Source organism: Mustelus asterias, chromosome 13 (genome assembly GCF_964213995.1).
Source record: "Mustelus asterias chromosome 13, sMusAst1.hap1.1, whole genome shotgun sequence".
NCBI classification, from domain to species: Eukaryota; Metazoa; Chordata; class Chondrichthyes; order Carcharhiniformes; family Triakidae; genus Mustelus; species Mustelus asterias.
In genome coordinates, this window is record NC_135813.1 from 95392179 (window position 1) to 95413850 (window position 21672).

The 21672-nt window shown below is 44.5% G+C and overlaps 1 protein-coding gene across 2 annotated transcripts in view; it reads left to right on the forward strand.

Annotated features, from left to right (window-relative positions):
- Positions 1-1014: 1014 nt before the first annotated feature.
- The window catches only part of ptpn11a (protein tyrosine phosphatase non-receptor type 11a), a 65257-nt gene continuing 44599 nt past the window's right edge, over positions 1015-21672 (forward strand). Inside the window, exons 1-4 of one of the 2 annotated variants that reach the window (XM_078227318.1) lie at positions 1015-1251; positions 7357-7479; positions 16974-17168; positions 20513-20705. In XM_078227318.1, the coding sequence (XP_078083444.1) occupies positions 1238-1251; positions 7357-7479; positions 16974-17168; positions 20513-20705 (525 nt within the window). In that variant the 5' untranslated portion in view covers positions 1015-1237. The remainder of the gene's footprint in view (positions 1252-7356; positions 7480-16973; positions 17169-20512; positions 20706-21672) is intronic. The other variant, XR_013499399.1, reaches the window with a different exon arrangement.

Sequence of the window (21672 nt, forward strand, 5' to 3'; positions counted from 1 at the left end):
TCACAATCTTTTCCTGTCTGTGTGTATATATGTGGATGGGTATGTTTGGGTGTCAAACCTGCAAGTTAACCTTAAGAGAATCCTGAACTAGGACTCCCAAGTCCCTTTGGGCTTCTGAGTGATACAATATTTCACAGTACCCGGTTATGGCGTAACAGTAAATATGGCAATGAATAATATAACACAGCGGAGGTGAATTATTCAAGCATTTAGCTTCCTTTTCAAACATATGAGAAAAAACCCATTCCAGCATTGGAATTAAAACACCTTCCTTTTAAAAAAAAAACACCTACCCAAGTCTGGCTAATTCTGCGCTCGAGCCCAGTCTCTCTTTCCTCTCAGCATCACGACCAAAACTCCTGATAAAGATTCCAGTCATTGCTGCCTTGTGACCTCTCTCTAAGTTATTTAAAGCTGTCACTCAGTCTCACTTCCCTGTGCCTTTTCCACGTCCTTTACATTTGTGATTTTACCACTTATTCTTTAAAAGTTATTATCGATGCTGCTGCCACGAATGAATTCCCAGTCAGAAACAATGTGCTGAACCCTCTGGTCTCCCACCTTTGGGAAATGGTAATATTGGATTTCCAATCCCTTAAAACCAGTGAGGAGAGTTTCTCTCGATTTATTTCAATCAATTCTCTGTCAGATTTCCTCTTAACCTTCTTAATTCTGATTTAGAGTGAAAGTACCTTTCCTTGCTGTTATTGGGTGCTTATTATTGCTACTTGGTCACTGCACCTGAGCTTCGTGTGGAAGAGATAGGGCGGGCGGGCGGCGATGACGTCGCTTATGTGCGCGCGGGCGGCGATGACGTCATCTACGCGCCCTCTAAGGCGGCGATGACGTCATCTACGTGCCCTCTAAGGCGGCGATGACGTCATCTACGTGCGCGCTCGGGCGACGATGGCGCAGATTATCCGCGCCGCCGTCGGGGAGTCGGGCGCCGATTACGTACATTTTCCGCGCCCGGGGGGGGGGGCAGGGTCGGGGAGGGTCGGCGGTGACGTCTTTCCCCCGCGCCGCGGCTCTGCGGTTGGTCCTGGTTCCCCAGCCGGAGGGAAGCGCTGGGCGGGAGCGGGTCTGAGCTCCGGTCCCCGGGTCTCTGGAGCGATTGATCGAGAAACGGCCGTCAGAACGTCTCCCCCCACCCCTCCCCCCCCCACCGCTGGCCGAGGCAGAGAGCGACCGGAGGCCGGTGCGGGAGGGAGTGCCCTCCGTCCGTCCGTCCGTCACCATGACATCCCGAAGGTAGGAAGGGGGGAGAGGGAGGCCGCGCCGCTCCTGGGGAATCGCTGGGAGGGAGGGAGAGGCAATGGGGAACATCCCTACCCCTACCCCCACCCCAAACCCCAACCACCATCTCCTCCAGAGGGTGCACTGACACTCGGTGGTAACCTGGGCTTGGGCAGCCGGAGGGAGGGAGGGGAGACATCACCCATGGACTGTAGCCAGGCACTGAGCAGAGACAGCAATAGGAGTGCAGCACCTGGCCACAAACCTTGCTGCGTGCCCTTCACTGACTCCAGCTACATCTACCTGGAGGTGCAAATTGTCTGTCTGAGACAGGTATACTGTGCAGAAGACAGGCGCCCTACACTGTTGGTGAATGTACAAGTTGTACACCCAGAACAGTAAACCTCAGGGTGGGTGACCATGTCACAACAGCTAAGCAGCTGGAATTGCTGATATGGAAGTTTTATTTTGTCGTTATGGTGTTTTAAGGCAAATACTGTTCTTAAAAGCTGGAGAGAATCCAAAGTTGTTCTGATATTCAGAAGTAAAAAGAGATGTGAATGAGAGGAAATATACTTGTTTGATAGATAGTGGGGCATGCTGTGAAAACATACTGGGGTGCGTTTTGTTCCAGAGCTTGACGTTCACTAGGTTGAGGAGGAAGGTTCTTAGCAGTTTATAAAACTTCCTCATACCAACCATGTGATCAGATAAAAGTCATAACACTGACAGATCTGGATTTATATGGCAAATTGAATGTGATTAATGTGAAATTGCGCTTGATACAGGGAATTGTGTGTTTAAAGTTGATGTGTAAACTTCAGGGCTAATGGATTTTAGGATGTGGATTTCAAAATCCAATGAACATATCCAATCACTGTGTGTACTTTGGATTCTGGTCAAGGCTGGGCAGGTAATGCCTGTTTATTCTGAAAACAGATGCCTCATTTTCAGAGCACTGGTTAGTTCACTATGAAGTTTTTGGCAAAGGGCATTGACTAACTGGATGGATTGTAGGGAAGAAGTCAAATAACTTCAGGGCTTAATTAAAAGATGAAATGAACACCCAATTTTCAATGGCGATAGGAAGATTGAGAAGAGGGTCTTTATAATATGTAGAGGTAGTGAACTGTTCGGAGTGCAAGTGGCTTATATAGTTTAATCTAAGACTAGAAAACAACATTTGAAAGTTAACAAGGCATTCATGAGACCAGTGGTTTAAAGGAGATTCCTTACCTCCTGTGTCCCAGTCAGCTAATAGATGTGCGCTGTAGACTGCAGTTGGAAGCCATGGTTGCTGTGTCGCCTGAATTCCTTCAAAACCAGACTGGATAAAAAATTTGAACATGTAGTTATTGGAACAAGGAGAGATAAGGATAATTGGGCACTTTATAGAAAGCTTAAACCTCAGGCCGTAGGGATGTTCTTTATGAGGTGTGGCCTTGTGAGTAAAATCGTTTTCCATTCAACTCTTGGATATTTTGCTCCATTGCTTAAGGCAACAGGATGAACTTTCAGATTTTACTTCTTGGAAATATTGCCTGTGGTTATAGTGAACTGGCACAGGAACTTCAATTGGGCAGGGCCTTGACAGCACAATGCTTGTGGAAGTGGAAGTGGTGGGTTGATTCAGCGCTTTGCACTTGCAAAGCAGACCCACTTCTATTCACTGAGATCTGATACCCAGACAGTGGTAGGCAAAGAAGAGGACAGCAGTGAAAGGAAATGACACTGCAAGTAGAAAACCATGACTGAGCAAATGCAACATTCAGATGTTATTGTTAAGGGACAGCAGTCAGCAAATCCTGCAGAGGGCGAGAGGACTGACGGGGTGATGACTGCATGATGTTGTAGAGAGGGAAGAGACACTACACTGAGTGGAAAGAGACAGTGGCGTAGTGGTATTGTTGCTGGACTAGTAATCCAGAGACCATGGGTACGGCTGTTGGGACCCGGATTCGAATCCCACCATGGCAGATGATGAAATTTGAGGAACATGGGAATTAGGAGCAGAAGTTGGTAAATTCAGCCCTTCGAACCTGCTCCACCATTCAATCAGATCATGGCTGGTCTTTCCCCGGTCTCAAATCCACCTCCCCATCTACCCTTATCCCTTTTTTATTAGAAATATATCTATCCATCTCCTTGAAACCATTCAACGATTCAGACTCCACCCTATGGGGCAGTGAGTTCCATAAATTCACCACCCTCTGCGAGTAGTTCCTCCTCATCTCAGTTTTAAATCTACCGCCTCTAAATTTATATCTGTGACTTCTTGTTCGAGATTGCCCCATAGGAGGAAACATTTGGTCTACATTTACTTTATCAATCCCTTTAAAAAAAATGTATACCTCGATCAGATCCCCTCTCATCCTTCTAACCTCCAGTGAGTACAAATCCAAACTGTTTAGTCTCTCCTCATACGTCAACCCCTTCATCCCCGGAATCAATCTGGTGAACCTCCTCTGAACTGCCTCCAATGCCACCGCACCCTTCATCAAATAAGGAGATCAAAACTGGACACAACACTCCAGATCTGGTCTCACCAACACTCTACACAATTGCAACAACACTTCTCTACTTTTATCCTCCAGTCTCTTTGCAATAAATGTCAACATCCCATTTGCCTTTTTTATTACATGCTGCACCTGCACACTGATTAATGATGACCATTAAACCATAGTCGATTGTTGTAAAAACTCATTTGGTTAACTTATGTCCTTTAGGGAAGGAAATCTGCAGTCCTTACCTAGTCTGGCCTACATATGACTCCAGATCCATAGCAATGCCCTCAAGGATGGGCAATAAATGCTTTCCTAGCCAGCGATGCCCACACCCCATGAACGAAAAGAAATTATAGAATATAAACAAAATAACTTATAATTATATAAAGCACTTTTAATGTAAGTGCCTTGCCCTTGAGACAAATAAATTTGCCTCCTTACCTGATCTGGCCTGGCAAGTCACTCGGTTCAAGGAAAAGTAGTGATGGACAACAACTACTGACCCAGCCAGCGATGCCCACATCCCATGAAAGAATAAAGAAAACAAATAGTAAAGTTTCCCAAGGAGATATTAGGGCAGATGACCAAACGTTTGGTCAAAGAGGTTGGAAAAAAGAGACAAAGATTTGGGATGGGAATACAAGAACTTAGGCCTTTGGCTACTGGAACCGCAACCATCAATGATGGAATGTTAAAATCAGGGCTGTCAAAAGGACAGAGTTGGAGAAGCACACTAACGTCAGAGGATTGTAAAGTTTGTAAAGATTACAGATATAGGGAGGAGAAGGGCCAACGTATGTCAGTGAGCACAGAGGTGATGGATAAGTTTGATTTGGAAATGGGCAGGAGAGTTTTGGATGATGTCAAGTTTACAGAGGGTAGAATATGGGAAGCCAGCCATTCGTGCATTGAATAGTCCGGTTTACAGGCAATAAATGTATAGTTGAGAGATTCAGCAGCAGTTGAACTGGAGCTGAAGCAGAGCTGGGCAAAGTAATGGAAGTGGAAATGAGCAGTGTTAGTGATCATGTGGTCACAAGCGCATCATCGGGTAAAATACAGCATCAAGGTTGAAGACAGTCTGGTCCAGCCTCAGACAGCTGTCAGGGAGAGGTGGGGTTAGTGGCTAGAATGTGTAGATTTTGGCAGCCATCGAAGACAATGGTTTTGGTCTTTCCAATCTTTAATTAGAGAAAATTTCTCCTTTTCAAACCTTGCTGAAGGTTGCAAACAGGTTGAGAAGAGGAGGAGGGACAGTTTACCTTTGTTAAGTCACACTGGATGTCATTCGGGACTTTGATAAGAGCCGTTTTGGCACTGTGGCAAGGGTGGGAAGCTAACCAGAGGGATTCAAATGTGGAGTTCCAGAAAAGATGGGCATGTTTGGGAGGTGACAGCATATTCGAGGACTTTGGAGAGGGGAGGGATGTTGAAGCAGAATGGTGGTTTGCAAGCACAGGGCGAACAAGGGTTGGGTTTTTTATTTGAGTGGAGGACAGTACATGAAAGAGAATTTTTAATAATATCCGCTGACATGGGGGCTGGGAAGGGTAACTGGGTGATCAGCTGTTTCAATGGAATAGGGTTGAGGAGGGAAGAGGGGCTGCTGGTGGCAAAGGGTCATGGACAAGATGAGCTTGGAGAGGATGTGAGAGGAGATGTGAAAAGTAACTCGCTAAAAGATGCTTGGGTGGGTTAGGTACCTTAAAGAATATTTGATCCATTGGGTTTGGGGGAGGGTGGGAGGCAAATGCTGATTGGATGGTCTCATTCTTGGTGACAAAGATTTCCATGGTAGCCTTGCACGTTTTGGAAAGTGAGGAGAGGGGAGGCAGGAAGTGGGTCGTAAGTGGGCAGTTTCCAGTAGAGAAGAGAAGCTGGATTATCGTTGTATCCCAGGTGACCCTGGAACAGTGAGCTTTTGGCAGGCAAGAGCAGGACCTTGTACATTGTAATCCAGGCGGACCTGGCGATGAATGGCTACACCCATTCTCTGCCATACCCATTCATGGTTATCCATGCCTTGGACTTGAAGGCAGCTGCAAGCAGGGTTTAATGGGACATCAAAGGTGAGGGTATCATCGAGCAAGTTTGTAGAGGCAAAAGTGAAATGGTAAATGGAAGGCCAAATACCATTGGGATAAAAAGACAGCAGCACTGCTGAATAGAAACAGTTGCAGATCAATAAGAGTGTATGAATGGACATGGCTGCTCAGGTTACTACAGAGAGAGCTAGCTGTGCATTGATGATACCTCAGTGGCCAGTTTCATGTTTAAATATCCTCTTCATTTTCAAGGAGGGGGAGCATTACGCCCAGCTCTTCCAGGAGCAGTGATGGTATTTCAGCTTCCTTGCCCAGGGATATTGAGGCCCATTTTATCTCCACTAACGCAGCTAAGATTAGAAAACTTTGCACCTCCTGATGGCAGATCAAATCTGCAGGCACCAAAAGAGAAAATGCTGGAAAATCTCAGCAGGCCTGGCAGCATCTGTAAGGAGAGGAAAGAGCTGACGTTTCGAGTCCTGATGACCCTGTGACAAAGCTTTGACAAAGGGTCGTCTGGACTCGAAACGTCAGCTCTTTTCTCTCCTTACAGATGCTGCCAGACCGGCTGAGATTTTCCAGCATTTTCTCTTTTGGTTTCATATTCCAGCATCCGCAGTAATTTGCTTTTAGAAACCATAGAAACTCTACAGTGCAGAAAGAGGCCATTCGGCCCATTGAGTCTACACCGACCACAATCCCACCCAGGCCCTATCCCTGTATCCCTACATATTTACCCGCTAATCCCTCTAACCCTCATATTTACCCACTAATCCCTCTAATCTACCCATCCCGGGACACTAAGGGGCAATTTAGCTTGGCCAATCAACCTAACCCGCACATCTTTGGACTGTGGGAGGAAACCGGAGCACCCGGAGGAAACCCACGCAGACACGGGGAGAATATGCAAACTCCGCACAGACAGTGACCCGAGCCGGGAATCGAACCCGGGTCGATTTATTTATCCTGGGACCTGCAGGTGTATATTCAGTTCCGGTCTGGATAAATTCATTGGACCACTGGGGTTCCTTTCAAGATTTGGTACAGCCCTTAAAACATCAACAGAGGGGAACTGGTGCTAGCTACAGAAAATGGCTCAAATGAGGTGCGGTGTGGGTATTTAACATATTGAAAAGACATGGGTTAATGTGGATGTAAGCAGTTTATTTACCCTCAGCCATGATGGGAGCAGTAGCCAGCGTAATTATAAGACTCCTCAAGCAAGACTAAAGATATTTTGTTCTCTTTTTTAAAATAAATCAAATACATGTTTGTTTTTTGTGAAGAGGTAATTGGTTGGAAAATGTGATTGAAGATGATTATAGGAATATACAAGATCCATTTGGGTAATATGATCAGTCGGGGATAGTGGTTGTGGTGTTAGATAATCTAACAGTACCATTTCCACTGCATTATCTGTGTAATGTGAGACCAGTCTGGAGGAAGAGAACAAGTGCTGGTAGATCTGAAAATTTCTTCAATTACTAACTTGATTAGAGCCAGCTGTACAGTGCAACACATTTAAAAAGACAGAAACCGTATCTAAGTGTCCCTTTGTTTCTTTTTCCCAGGTGGTTTCACCCCAATATCACAGGAGTGGAGGCAGAGAACTTGCTTCTAACCAGAGGGGTGGACGGGAGTTTCTTGGCACGACCAAGTAAGAGCAATCCTGGTGACTTCACGCTCTCAGTGAGGTAAGAGTAAAGTTGCTGGTGTACAAAACCGAACCTGTGGCAGTGGTGGCGTGGCCCTGATATTGCATAAAATTGGCCTTGCTGCACTAGGGGATTTGTCTTAATTGGAATATGTTTTCAGAATGTTTTTAAATGCAGAGAAAGAAAGCTTGCACCTCAGTAATCAACATTTGAGTCAAATTCAGCTACTCGTCCAGTCTTCCACCGTTTCTTTGTAGCAGAAACAAGATGCGAAACAAAACCCTGAAGCTTATTATTTACCTGATTTGTACCACATATTACCCTTAAATAGGGAGCTTAGGTGGTTACCCTGCTAATTGGCAAAGGCCAGTGTCAGTGAATGCACATCCAGCTGTATGAGTGTTCCTGAAGAGATGCAAAAACACCACTTCAGTGGTGTCAAATGGGCATATGATTTTGGCCATCTAAGGGATTATGGTTACAGCAGAGTAGTAGTTCAGGATGAACAACTTGGAGCTTGAGAATTTAAATCTCTCTGTGAAATTCAGTTTGATAAATCTGGTTATTTGTAGCTTGCACCAAGAAAAATAACAGTGAAAGCTGGTATGTGTGTGCAGGGTGTAGTGAAGGAAAACATAACTACCCATGCCTGATCTGTCCTGTGTGGGGCTTTAGCAGGGCGATAGCAGGCCTTAGTTCTATTAAAAAAATCTCTAAAGCAACTGGAAGGGTTTAAACTAATATGGCAGGGGGATGGGAACCATTGCAAGGATTCAAAGCAGGGGGGAATTAAAAAGAGGAGGAAAAGACAGTAAGGAGAATAAGATAGGCAGAGAAATCAATGGTCAGAGTCAGATAAAGACCGAGTAAAAAATAGTAGGAAAGGGAAAATAATGTTAAAAGTGCTCACCTTAAGGTTTTGTACCTGAATGCTAGGAGCATTCAAAACAAAATGGGCGAATTAGTTGCACAGATAGATGCAAAGGGGTATGATATAGTTGGCATTACGGAGACATGGCTCCATGGTGAGCAAGGCTGGGAACTAAACATTGAGGACTATTCAGTGTTTAGGAAGGACAGATGGAAAGGAAAAGGAGTTGCATTGTTGATTAAAGATGATATTGATACAATATTGAGGAAAGATATTAGCATAGATGATGTGGAATCTGTATGGGTTGAGTTAAGAATCAAGGGGCAAAAACATTGGTGGGGGTTATATATTATAACTTAATATATAATATATTTTAATGATTTGAAAGAGGGAACTGAATGTATTATCTCTAAATTTGCAGATGATACAAAGTTGGGTGGGAGGATGAGCTGTGAGGAGGATTTAGAGATGCTTCAGTGTGATTTGGACAGACTGCATGTGTGGGAATGATGTGGAGATGCCGGCGTTGGACTGGGGTAAACACAGTAAGAAGTCTCACAGCACCAGGTTAAAGTCTAACAGGTTTATTTGGTAGCACAAGCCACTAGCTTTTGGAGCGCTGCTCCTTCATCAGGTAAGTGGGAGTTCTGTTCACAAATGGGGCATATAAAGACACTCGATATGCGCGATCTTCTTGGAGTCTTTATATGCTCTGTTTGTGAACAGAACTCCCACTTACCTGATGAAGGAGCAGCGCTCCGAAAGCTAGTGGCTTGTGCTACCAAATAAACCTGTTGGACTTTAACCTGGTGTGAGACTTCTTACTGTGTGGGAATGTGCATGGCAGATGCAGTATAATGTGGATAAACGTGAGGTTATCCACTTTGGTAGCAATAATAGGAAGACCGATTATTACTTGAATGGGTGTAAATTGAGAGAGGTGTATACTCAATGAGACCTTGGAGTCCTCGGGCATCAGTCGCTGAAAGTAAGCGCGCAGGTACAGCAGGTAGTAAAGAAGGCAAATGGTACGTTGGCCTTCATAGTGAGAGGATTTGTGTACAGGGATGTTTTGCTGCAATTGTATAGGGCATTGGTGAGGCCACACCTGGAATATTGTTTTGGTGTCCTTATCTGAGGAAGGATGTTCTTGCTATAGAGGGAGTACAGCAAAGGTGTTTAACAGGCTGATTCCTGGGATGGCAGGTCTGTCATGTGAGGAGAGACTAAGTCGGTTCGGATTATATTCACTGGAGTTCAGTAGAGTGAGAGGGGATCTTATAGAAACTTTTAAAGTTCTAATTGGGTTAGTCAGGGTAGATTCAGAAAGGATATTCCCAATGGTGGCGGAGTCCAGAACTAGAGGTCATAGTTTGAGGATAAGGGGTAAACCTTTTAGAACTGAGATGGGGAGTAATTTCTTCACCCAGAGGGTGGTGAATGTGTGGAATTCACTCCCACAGAATGTATTTGAGGCCAAAGTGTTATCTAATTTCTTCTTGAAATCAGACATAGCTCTTGGGGCAAAAGGGATCAAGGGATATGGTGGGAAGGGGGGAATCAGGTTATTGAATTCGATGATCAGCCATGATCAAAATGAATGGTGGGACAGGCTTCTAGAAACTCCTGCTTCTAGTTTCTATTTTTCTACGTAAAGTGTGGTCTTTCCAATGGTGAGAATATATTTTATATACTTTGTGGAGCATGTACGCATAGGCAGAGCTATACACCAAAATAAAGGACTTTGACACATCTGAAATGGTTTGTGTACTTATGACATATATTGCATTTTTAAAGGAAATTAGCACAGACGTTGCACAACCACAGCTGCACAACTTTAAAGTGCAGTTAATGGTATTATGTAGAGAAATGTGACAATAGCTTATGCAGAGCAAGATCCTCCAAACCACATTGTGATCTATATCCAGTTAATGTTTTGATGTTAGTTGAGGGTGAATGTTTTTCAGGGTACAGGAAGAACATCTTCGTTTTGCAATTGGCCCCATAGGATCTTCGACATCCATTTAAGCAGGCAGGCGACATCTTGGGTTGGTGTCTCATCCAAAGGACAGTACCGCCAACAATGTAGCATCCCTCAGTACTACTGATGTGCTAAAGATATGAGTTCCTGTAATGGGGCATGAGCACTTGGCTTTCAGCCTGAGGTGAAAGTGTATCTCTGAACTAAGCTGACACTGACCCTGGCAAGGGCTCTGAAATCGTCACTCAATAATAACATTTAGTTTGAAACATATTCTTGCACAAGGATAGTCATTGATCCATGTATCAGGCATTGAGTTAGTTCTCTCCTGCCCATCCAGCCCCTTCCCCTTCTCAGTTTATCATTGATCTTCTGAAGCCGGCGGTTTTCGCTGGATTTTGGCTACATTGAGAAGCAGCTTCTTTAAGAGGCTATTTTCCTTGTGCATCTAAATAAGTAAGTTCCTTTACCATAGAGAGCAATGTAACACAGTCTTATTCTGTCCTTGCATCTACGCAGATGTGTGAATTAATGATTTCAAGCCTGAACCCTAACAGTTTTAACTTAGTTTCTTAACCCAGAGGAGCGACTATTCTTTTCCTTTTGTTGAGACTGTACCTTGTTTTACCTCATCTCATTCCCTTCCAACTTTGGTTGTCCCATGTCATACGTGCCTTCTCCAAGTTTTCCAATTTAAATATTGGAAAATCATCTCCCAAATTAAAATATTGCAGCACCATCGCCACTGCTGCCTGGCTGAAATTCATATTACATATTCAATATTGACTGAGAACAATAATTCGATTGAGGATTCTGTTTCTAAACTGGCAGTATCCTTTTATATCTCGTGGATCGACTTAATTCTGCTATAGTTGTTTATAATCTGTTGCATTTTCTAATCCTGTGCGGCTAAATTACACTCAAACTCCATTTTCAAGTTTGCTGATGACACCACCGTAGTGGGCTGGACCTCAAACAATGACAAGGCGGAGTACAGGAAAGAGATAGAGAATCTGATGATTTGGTGCAACAACTATAATCTCTCCCTCAACGTCAGTAAAACGAAGAGATAGTCATCGACTTCAGGAAACATAGTGGGGGACATGCTTTCAATGTAACTATTGTTCCTTCTCCCTGAGTCATAGAGATTTACAGCATGGAAACAGGCCCTTCGGCCCAACTTGTTCATGTCGCCCCTTTTTTTTAAACCCCTAAGCTAGTCCCAATTGCCCATGTTTGGCCCATATCCCTCTATACCCATCTTACCCATATAACTGTCCAAATGCTTTTTAAAAGACAGATTTGTACCTGCCTGTACTTCTACATCAACGGTGATGAAGCGGAAATGGCAGAGAGCTTCAAGTTTCTAGGTGCTCAGATCACCAACAGTCTGTCCTGGTCCCACCACACCGCCGCTATAGTTAAGAAAGCCCACCAACACCTCCACCTTCTCAGGAGGCTAAGGAAATTCAGCATGTCCACTACGACTCCCTCCAAGTTTACAGATGCACCACAGAGAGCATCCTTTCGGATGTATCATAGCTTGGTATAGTTCCTGCTCTGACCAAGACTGCAAGAAACTACAAACGTTTGTGAACGTAGCCTAGTCCATCACGCAAACCAGCCTTCAATCCATTGACTCCATCTACACTTCCTGCTGCCTCAGAAAAGCAGCCAGCATGGACCCACCCCAGACATATTCCCTTCCAGCTTCTTCTGTTGGGAAAAAGATACAAAAGTCTGTTCTTGAGTCATTTTACCGACTCAAGAACAGCTTCTTCCCTGCTGCCATCAGACTTTTGAATGGACCTATTATATATTAAGCTGATCTTTCTCTTCACCCTATCTGTAACTGCAACTCTATAGTCTGCACCCTCTCCTTCTCCCATATGTACTCTATGAACAGTGTGGTTTTTGTCCGTATAGCACGCAATGAACAATACTTTTCACTGTATCCCAATACATGTGACAATAAATCAAACCCAATCTTTTCCATCTCATTAAAATTTCTGACTGTATTTTGGAAGAGGTACAGAAATGATACATCTCTATTTAGGGTCATGTGGAAATCTTTGGTAATTTCCTGTCTTTTTTTGCAACCTGTTGAGGCTAATTTTCCACGATGTAATATTCTTAACAAGAAAGAAATGTGGATTAATCCATACAACCAGGAGTTAACTATTTAGCCTCAAGTCTGTTCTGCCATTCATTGGGATGATGTCTGATCTGTTACGTAACACTCTATCCCACATCCCTTAAAAACCTTTGATAAATTTTTGTTAACCCATTTCAGATCTAAAATTAGCAATTAATTTAGCATCCGTGTCCATTTACAGAGGGAGTTAAACATCTACTTCTCTTTATGTGGAGGTATTTCCCAATTTCACTCCTCAAAGGTCTGGCTCTAGTTCTTAGCCCCCAGCCCTAGACTTCCCAGCCAGAGAAACTAGTTTCTCTCAATCTGTCCTATGTGCTCCCCTGACTATCTTAAATCTTCTATCAAATTTCTCCTTGACCATCTCAATTCTAGAGAATACAACCTTAGTTTGTGTGATCATTTGATTTGATTTTTTTATTATCACATGTACTGATCTTTCCTTGTATTCTAGCTTTTGGTGTCCAGTATCATTCTGGTAAATCTACTCTGCACTCCCAGAAAGGACAATATATCTTTCCTAAGGAGTAGTGTCCAGAATTGTTCAATATTCTGGGTGTAGTCTGACTAGGGGTTTGTATAGCTGAAGACAGAACTTCTAATCTTGCATATTTTAGTCCTTGAGATATAAGAGCCAACATTCCATTAGAATGTTTGAATATTTTCTGTACCTGCTCAATATGAAGAGAGACTAAGTAGTTTAGAACTGAGGTGAGGAGAAATCTCTTCATCCAGCGGGTGGTGAATGTGTAGAAGTCATTATCATGGAATATAGTTGAGGCCAAAACCGTGTCTGATTTCAAGAAGAAATTAGATACAGCTCTTGTGGCTAAAGGGATCAGGAGATATGGGGGAGGGAGGAAGGCAGGATCAGGATATTGAATTTGATGATCAGCCATGATCATAATGAATGGTGGAGCAGCTTCGAAGGGCCGAATGGCCTCCTCCTGCTTCTAGTTTCTATGATATTTTAATGATCTTTGCACTTGGACTTTGAGGGCTTTATGGACCTCTCCTATTTCTAGCTTTTCACCATTTCATAGAATCATAGAAACCCTCCAGTGCAGAAAGAGGCCATTTGGCCCATCGAGTCTGCACCGACCACAATCCCACCCAGGCCCTACCCCCACATCTCCACACATTTACCCGCTAATCCCTCTAACCTACGCATCTCGGGACACTAAGGGGCAATTTTAGCATAGCCAATCAACCTAACCCGCACATCTTTGGACTGTGGGCGGAAACCAGAGCACCCGGAGGAAACCCACGCAGACACGAGGAGAATGTGCAAACTCCACACAGACAGTGACCTGAGCCGGGAATCGAACCCGGGTCCCTGGAGCTGTGAAGCAGCAGTGCTAACCACTGTGCTACCGTGCCGCCCTTATATTTAGAAAATACTCCATTCAATCCTTTTCAGTTCCAAATTGGGTGACCTCTGTTTTGCCTGTATTGAACTGCATGCACTACAGGTTTGCCCATCCCATTCTATTTTATGCTTCCATCTGCACTACTTACAATTCAAGAAAGACTTGTAGACAATGTCACCTGTTTCTGTGTCTTCCACACATTTGGATATGTGAGGTTCTATCTCAGAACCAGCTCCTTGGGGCAATCCCTCAGGATCGAGGATGACTCACTTGCACTCCGGTTTGTTGGGTTCTGAGATGACCAATAAATCTGATTTGCAACTCTGCCACATGAGGTAGATGGTGCTCGGATGGTTGGGCAGATGGGTTATTTGGGGGTTTGTGTGTTCTTGCCGGCACCTCAACTTCATCTCTGCATGTTCCCGGTGAAATCTCTCTATGTTGGCTGCCTTCCCAAGTGAAACCTCTCCATTTTGGTTAGTCGCAAGTCATGGATTTCCAAGATTGGGACTGGTATGTGTGACCCCTGTTCAGGAATGCTTTGAGGATATCCCTGAAGCATTCTGCTCTCCTGGGATTCTCCTGCGACCAAGTTCTGAGAAGCACAGTTGTTTCAGGGTTTGGTGCCAGGTTTAGAAACAAGTTTATTTATTAGTGTCACAAGTAGGGCAGCACTGGCACAGTGGTTAGCACTGCTGCCTCTCAGCACCAGGAACCCGGGTTCAATTCCCGGCTTGGGTCACTGTCTGTGTGGGTTCTGCACATTCTCCCCGTTTCTGCGTGGGTTCCATCCCACATTCCAAAGATGTGTGGGTTAAGTTGAGATAAGGCTAAATTGCCCCTTAGTGTCAGGGAGATTAGCAGGGTAAATATGTGGGGTTACGGGGATAGGGCCTCGGTTGTTGTTGGTGCAAGCTCGATGAGCTGAATGGCCTCCTTCTGCACTGTAGGGATTCTGTGACTTTCCATTAACACTGCAATGAAGTTACTGTGAAAATCCCCTAGTCGCCACACTCTGGCACCTGTTCGGGTACACTGAGGGAGAATTTAGCATGGCCAGTGCACCTAACCAGCACGTCTTTTGACTGTGGGAGGAAACCGGAGCACCTGGAGGAAACCCATGCAAGCAGGGGGAGAACGTGCAGACTCCTCACAGACTGTGACCCAAGCCGGGAATCGAACCCAGGTCCCTGGTGCTGTGAGGCAGCAGTGCTAACCACTGTGCCACCCTCCCAGCGGATCTGGTTTTGAGTGATTAGCACCTCAATGCTGGGCAGGCTTGCTTGGAAAAGGATGCTGCTATTGGACTGCTTTCCTTGCCTCCAGATTTGGAGGATCTTGCTGGTGGTACTTTTCCAGTGCTTTGAGGTGCCTGCTATAGAGTATCCACATCTCCGAAACCTATAGCAGAGCGGAGATCGCTGCTGCCCGTCACCAAGGCATTTACATATATGGAAAATGATTGAGGCCTCAACGCAAATCCTTTTCACTAATCACATTCTGCCAGCAAGAGAAGCTCTTCCATAGGCTTCAACTTTAGCTGCCAGCTTCTTGTGAGAGATTTTATCAAATGCCTTTGGGAAGTCCTTATAAATAATGTCCATAAACATTCTCTTGTTGATTACTTTAGTCACCTATTCAAGAAATAAAAGCAGAATTCAACATGAAAAGCTGTACTTCAGAATACAGTGGACAAGGAATTCTAAATAGCCACCACCACCCCCCCCCCCCCCCCCCCAGAAATGCATATGTTGTTGTGGCCGGTTGATTTAGTTTATCCACTTTATCTCCAGTATGAAGGTATTGCAGAGATCTCTGTTTTGAATGGGTTAGCTCACATTGTAACTTGGGTGCTGGTTTTGGTTATGCATTCAGGAGAAATAGCAGATACAGAACCTTCTCCAACTTAACCTGCTTCGCTGTAAAAGCAACAGGAAGAAGACCTGGAGTTAGATTATTCATGGGCAACTTCCATTTTGGTCTAATTTATTATTGTATTGTGTTAGCATGCAATGAAAAGTATTGTTTCTTGCGCACTATACAGACAAAGCATACTGTTCATAGAGAAGGAAACGAGAGAGTGCAGAATGTAGTGTTACAGTCATAGCTAGGGTGTAGAGAAAGATCAACTTAATGCACGTTGGGTCCATTCAAAAGTCTGACAGCAGCAGGGAAGAAGCTGTTCTTGAGTCGGTTGGTACGTGACCTCAGACTTTTGTATCTTTTTCCCGATGGAAGAAGGTGGAAGAGAGAATGTCCGGGGGCATGGGGTCCTTAAATATGCTGGCTGCTTTGCCGAGGCAGCGGGAAGTGTAGACAGAGTCAATGGATGGGAGGCTGGTTTGCGTGATGGATTGGGCTACATTCATGACCTTTTATAGTTTCTTGCGGCTAGAGCCCAAACCTCTTATGTGGTATTAGTGAGACAGAGGAGCCATGTAACCCGGCACAACTGTCCTGGGATGTCGCTTTTTTGATATCCTTTCCTCTGAGACTCTTGTGGTCACTACCTGATGCGTCCTTGTAGTGATAAAGCTGACCTGATCACGGGATGGGCTGGAGTTGTCTGACCTATGCCTGCGTAATCCACATCGATGTTTCAGTACTCTTGCTATTTCATTTACACTGAGACATAAATGGCCATTATTGTAGTCACTGGATGACAGTATTAGCAGAGAGTTTGAACAGGTTACTAACTCTTTCAACAGAAACATCGTTTGGCATCTTTAACATAGCAAAACACCCCAGGGTGCTATATAGGAGTGTAACGGAAGCAAAGTTTGACACCCAAGGCACATGGATGATATTAGGAGAGATGACCAAAAGCTTAGTCAAAGAAGCTGAGTTTTAAGGGACGTTGTAACAGAGAGGAGAGAGGCAGATGGACTGAGTTCCGGAGCTCAAAAGTCCAGAAAGCTGAAGACAGGGCCACCAGTGGCAGAGTTATTAAATCGGGCGTGGGCAAGAGGTCAGAATTGAAAGAACCCAGAGATTTCAGAAGGTTCTGGGGCTGGAGCGGGTTCAGAGATAGAAATGGGTAAAGGCCGCGCAGTAGTTAAAACAAGGAAAACCTTCCGTGTTGTGGAGGGAGGGGAGAAGAAAATTTAGATTTTACATAAATGTCATTGCTGTAATCCGGTTGTTTTGATCTCCTAGGCGAAATGGGGCTGTTACGCACATCAAAATTCAGAATACAGGTGATTACTACGATTTGTATGGAGGGGAGAAGTTTGCTACACTGGCTGAGTTGGTACAGTACTACATGGAGCACCATGGACAGCTGAAGGAGAAGAATGGCGATGTTATTGAACTGAAGTATCCACTGAACTGTGCCGACCCCACCTCCGAGAGGTAAGCCCCGTGCTGCTGAACCCCGTATGAAATCAGTTTTGTTGACGGCGAAGGCTGTTGAGTCATCTTGAGTGTTGCCTTTGAAAGTTGGAGTTTTGTACCAAATGCATTTCAGTCTGGAGTGCTTACGTGGATCCTTATGTCATTGCGAAATCAGCAATTCCCCCCTCCCTCTTTTTCTTTTACTGCGTTTCTGCTATAAGGGAGCGAATTATGCTCTGTCACTAATAGTTTAAACCAAAAATAGCACCTGCCCAAAATGGGTGGTTATTTCCAGAAGGTTTTTTTAACGCTGCTTTCTGTTTCTAACATCTATTTTAATAAATTAGAATGATTCCAGGAAAATGAAAGAAGCATCGCATTCACTTCAGGGGACAGTTTATACATTTACTGTATCTAGATGTGGGGGAGAGATGTGAGAAATAATACTGTTACCTCACCCTTTTAATTCCTATGTTGAAGGGGTGGTGGTCTAGGGGTTATGCTCTTAGACTACTTAGAATCATAGAATCCCTACAGTGCAGAAAGAGGCCATTCGGCCCATCGAGCCTGCACCGATCACAATCCCACCCAGGCCCCATCCCCATAACTGCACGTATTCACCCCACTAATCTCCCTGAAACTAAAGGGCAATTTAGCATGGCCAATCAACCTAACCCACACGTCTTTGGACTGTGGGAGGAAACCGGGCACCCGGAGGAAACCCATGCAGACATGGGGAGAATGTGCAAACTCCACACAGACAGTCACCTGAGGCCGGAATTGAACCTGGATCCCTGGCGCTGTGAGACAGCAGTGCTAACCACTGTGCCACCAAAGAACCTCAGTTCAAATTTCACCAAAGCAGTTTAGGAATATGAATTATTTTTATTTTAAACCTGCAGTTGAAGGCTGATATCAGTCAAAATGACCATGGAGCTGTTTAGCTGTCATTGAAAACCCATCTCGTCTGTCAATGTGCTCTGGGGAGGAAACCTGATGTCTTTACCTCATCTGATCTCTAGGTGACCCTTCACTGCCCCCTGAAGTGGCCTAGTTTGGTAGCCAACCACTTACTTGTACAAGGGCAACTTGAGATGGGCACTAACTACCGGCTGCACATTTCAAAGAAAAATAAGATATTGCTGCGCTGAATACACCAACTGGAATAGTGATACGTTGGAGTCAGACCTTACATCTGTGCAGTCATTGGGATAGAATCCCAAATGTAAGAAGGCAGCTGAACATTAGGACACCTTATTGCATGTTCCTGTCTGAAAGTGCCCACCCTGTGATATCTGCTAAAGCTAGGATTGTGCCATGTAGGGAATTGTGAAGCTCTCCTGAATGTGTCATCGTGTGGTATAGTCATGATGTGGAGATGCCGGCGTTGGACTGGGGTAAACACAGTAAGAAGTCATAGAATCATAGAAACCCTACAGTGCAGAAGGAGGCCATTCGGCCCATCGAGTCTGCACCGACCACAATCCCACCCAGGCCCTACCCCCACATATTTACCCGCTAATCCCTCTAACTACACATCTCAGGGACAATTTTTAACCTGGCCAATCAACCTAACCCACACATCTTTGGACTGTGGGAGGAAACCGGAGCGCCCGGAGGAAACCCACGCAGACACGAGGAGAATGTGCAAACTCCACACAGACAGTGACCCGAGCCGGGAATCGAACCCGGGACCCTGGAGCTGTGAAGCAGCAGTGCTAACCACTGTGCTACCGTGCCGCCCCTCACATGTTCTCACAACACCAGGTTAAAGTCCAACAGATTTATTTGGTAGCACAAGCCACTAGCTTTCGGAGCGCTGCCCCTTTCAGGTGGGAAATCCCACTCACCTGATGAAGGAGCGGCGCTCTGAAAGCTAGTGATATAGCATACCAGCCCTTGTAGCTTACCAGCTAAACAACAGTATTGCTACGATTTTTTTTTTAACAAAGGATAATACACTGCCCAAGTCTTCTCCCCCACCCTGTGTTAAAGTAAAGGATGAGGATGCTGGGAAAGGTGGCTTCCCCATCTTCGCTGCCAAGTTTTGGCATCAAGAACTTATAGTTTAAACACAAACCCATCTGCAGATAAGTGCTCCACACAGCAAACCATCTTGATCAGCAATCTGGCTTAAACAGCCAACCTCTGAAGATGAACCCCCCTGTAACATTGTGACCATCCAATTTCCTGCACCAACCATCATTATGCCCGATCTCAAATTATTAATTAGTGACAGCTCCTGTTTGTAGTTGGGCTTAAAGTGGGCTGAAACTAGCCCAACCATAATTTGTATCGGAGAGTTGTAGCTGGCGTAGAGAGTTGATTTTAATTTCTTCAGTCTCAGCTGGATTCACATACACGTCTGAGACATGAGCAGGGAGACAGGAAAGAAACGTGCATTTACGTGGTATCTTTCAAAAACTATTTCACAGCCAACAAAGTACTTTTCAGTTTAGCCCATGTTATAATGCAGACAATCGCAGCAATCAATTTGTGCACAACTTGGTCCCTCAAACAAATTCTTCTTTGAATAGTGTCATGGGATTTCTCGAGCTCAGCAAGACATTGCCACAGTTTAAAGGAAGAACGGGAGTTTGTAATGTTCCCGCAGTGATCGGTGTTAAGAACGTTCTTTTCTTGTTTTTTACGTATCACTGATCCATACTTGATTGTGGGGGGTACATTCTGGAGTTTACAGCTGGTACAGAACAGAACCGGCAGACAGCACAGCACTGAAGTGTAAGCGTAGGTGATGCCCACGGGTCTTTATGGTGGGGCTTGAGGTCTTTGACTCAGGTGAGAGTGCTACTGCTGAGCCAAGGCTGATCATGGGCTAACAATTGTGCATTTTAGCCTCCTCCCCTCAACCTTTTTAAAAAATCATTCCTCCCCACCACCAACAGGGGAAGAAAGATGACACTTCCCCACTTTGGTCTTCCATTTAGTGCAGTGTATCCTGACTGAGGTGTGGCTGGACACCCTTCTTGCTCCTGGTCACCTGACAATGCTATTGTGGCTAGTTGCCATGAAAAAAGCAACGACGACTCCTCTGGTTATTTTCCTCTTGCTGTTGAAAGTTGCCTAACCTTTAGGCTTCCTCTGAGAGGCATTGCTTGGGATCGACATCTTAACGCGTTCTCCAGTACTGTGGAATCACTTACTGTAACAATGGAAGAGCTAGATAAGGAAGATTTAGTTTCTGAAATTTGTTTGAATATGATATTTTTGAGTTTGGAGGAAATGGCTCTTGGGACTGCGATTGGGTTTTAACCGTTGCCTTGAACGTACCACATTCGTGGGTTACTGTGTAAGCTGATGTTGCTTCAATTAAACTAATCACCTCTTATTTTTTGCAAAAGGTGGTTCCATGGACACCTCTCGGGAAAAGAGGCAGAGAAACTGCTGACCGAGAAAGGAAAGCCAGGAAGTTTCCTCGTGCGGGAGAGCCAGAGCCATCCCGGAGATTTTGTTCTGTCTGTGAGGACTGGAGATGATAAAGGGGAGAGCAGTGAGGGGAAACCGAAAGTCACACACGTAATGATCCGCTGCCAGGTAAAGTTTAGCGGCATCACTTCACACAACAACTGTTAGTAGGGATTTTTTTTTTTACTCCATGTTATCGGGATATTGCCCCGTGCAATTATGATTGATGTTTTTGTGCATCAAATGTGAAATGAGGAACTGCTTAAAATTCAAGATGTTTATCCATGGTGCAAGGTCTGTTTTAATCTCCATGTGCTCTTGAATGATTGCCTAGTGTTGTGACTAAGATATTAATGGAGTTAAAATGTTGTCTGTAACTTAGTTGCAGCGTGGCTGAAATTGCTAAAAATCTGTTGTGAAAGTGCTGAGTTTAATTTGGATTGTACACACTGAAGGTCATTAACGTTATTGTGAGAAAACAGGCCCTGGCAAAGAAAATAGTAATCTCTTTTTTTATAAAAACAAAATACACTTTAGTATCGATACTGAGATAGAGGGCCATAAATTCGGCATCTAGCAAATACTTAACCAGATTTATGACTCGTAATCTCATTGTGGGATAATGGATAAGACTAATGAAACTTCACAGAACAGATCCGTATTGTCTGATCGAATTTCCAAAACACCAAACTGCAAACCTCTGGCGGTACTTGCAGCGTACAGCTTGAAAAATGTCTCTGCCTTAATTGTATGTCATAATGGAACATGGAAGGAAGTAACAGCCTAATCAAGAGGATTAGATGGTTCACAGCATTTTCATTCCCAGCCCCATTTCATTTCTTTCCTCATGCAGTCAGGCTGTCCCGTGACTCCATAAGTTCTGGGAGGGCATACTTGTCCTAAAATGAACACCCAAGTATCATATAAACACACAACATCTAATAATTAATCATACAATGATTTCAAAATGTGCTTGCACACGGCAAAAATATTAAAAGATTTGAACTTGGGTGTAAAGGACATAATTTCAACGCTGCAAATCTCACAATGCCGAATTGTAGTAAGCAATGAGAAAGATAGTTCCAGGCTTCGGGGG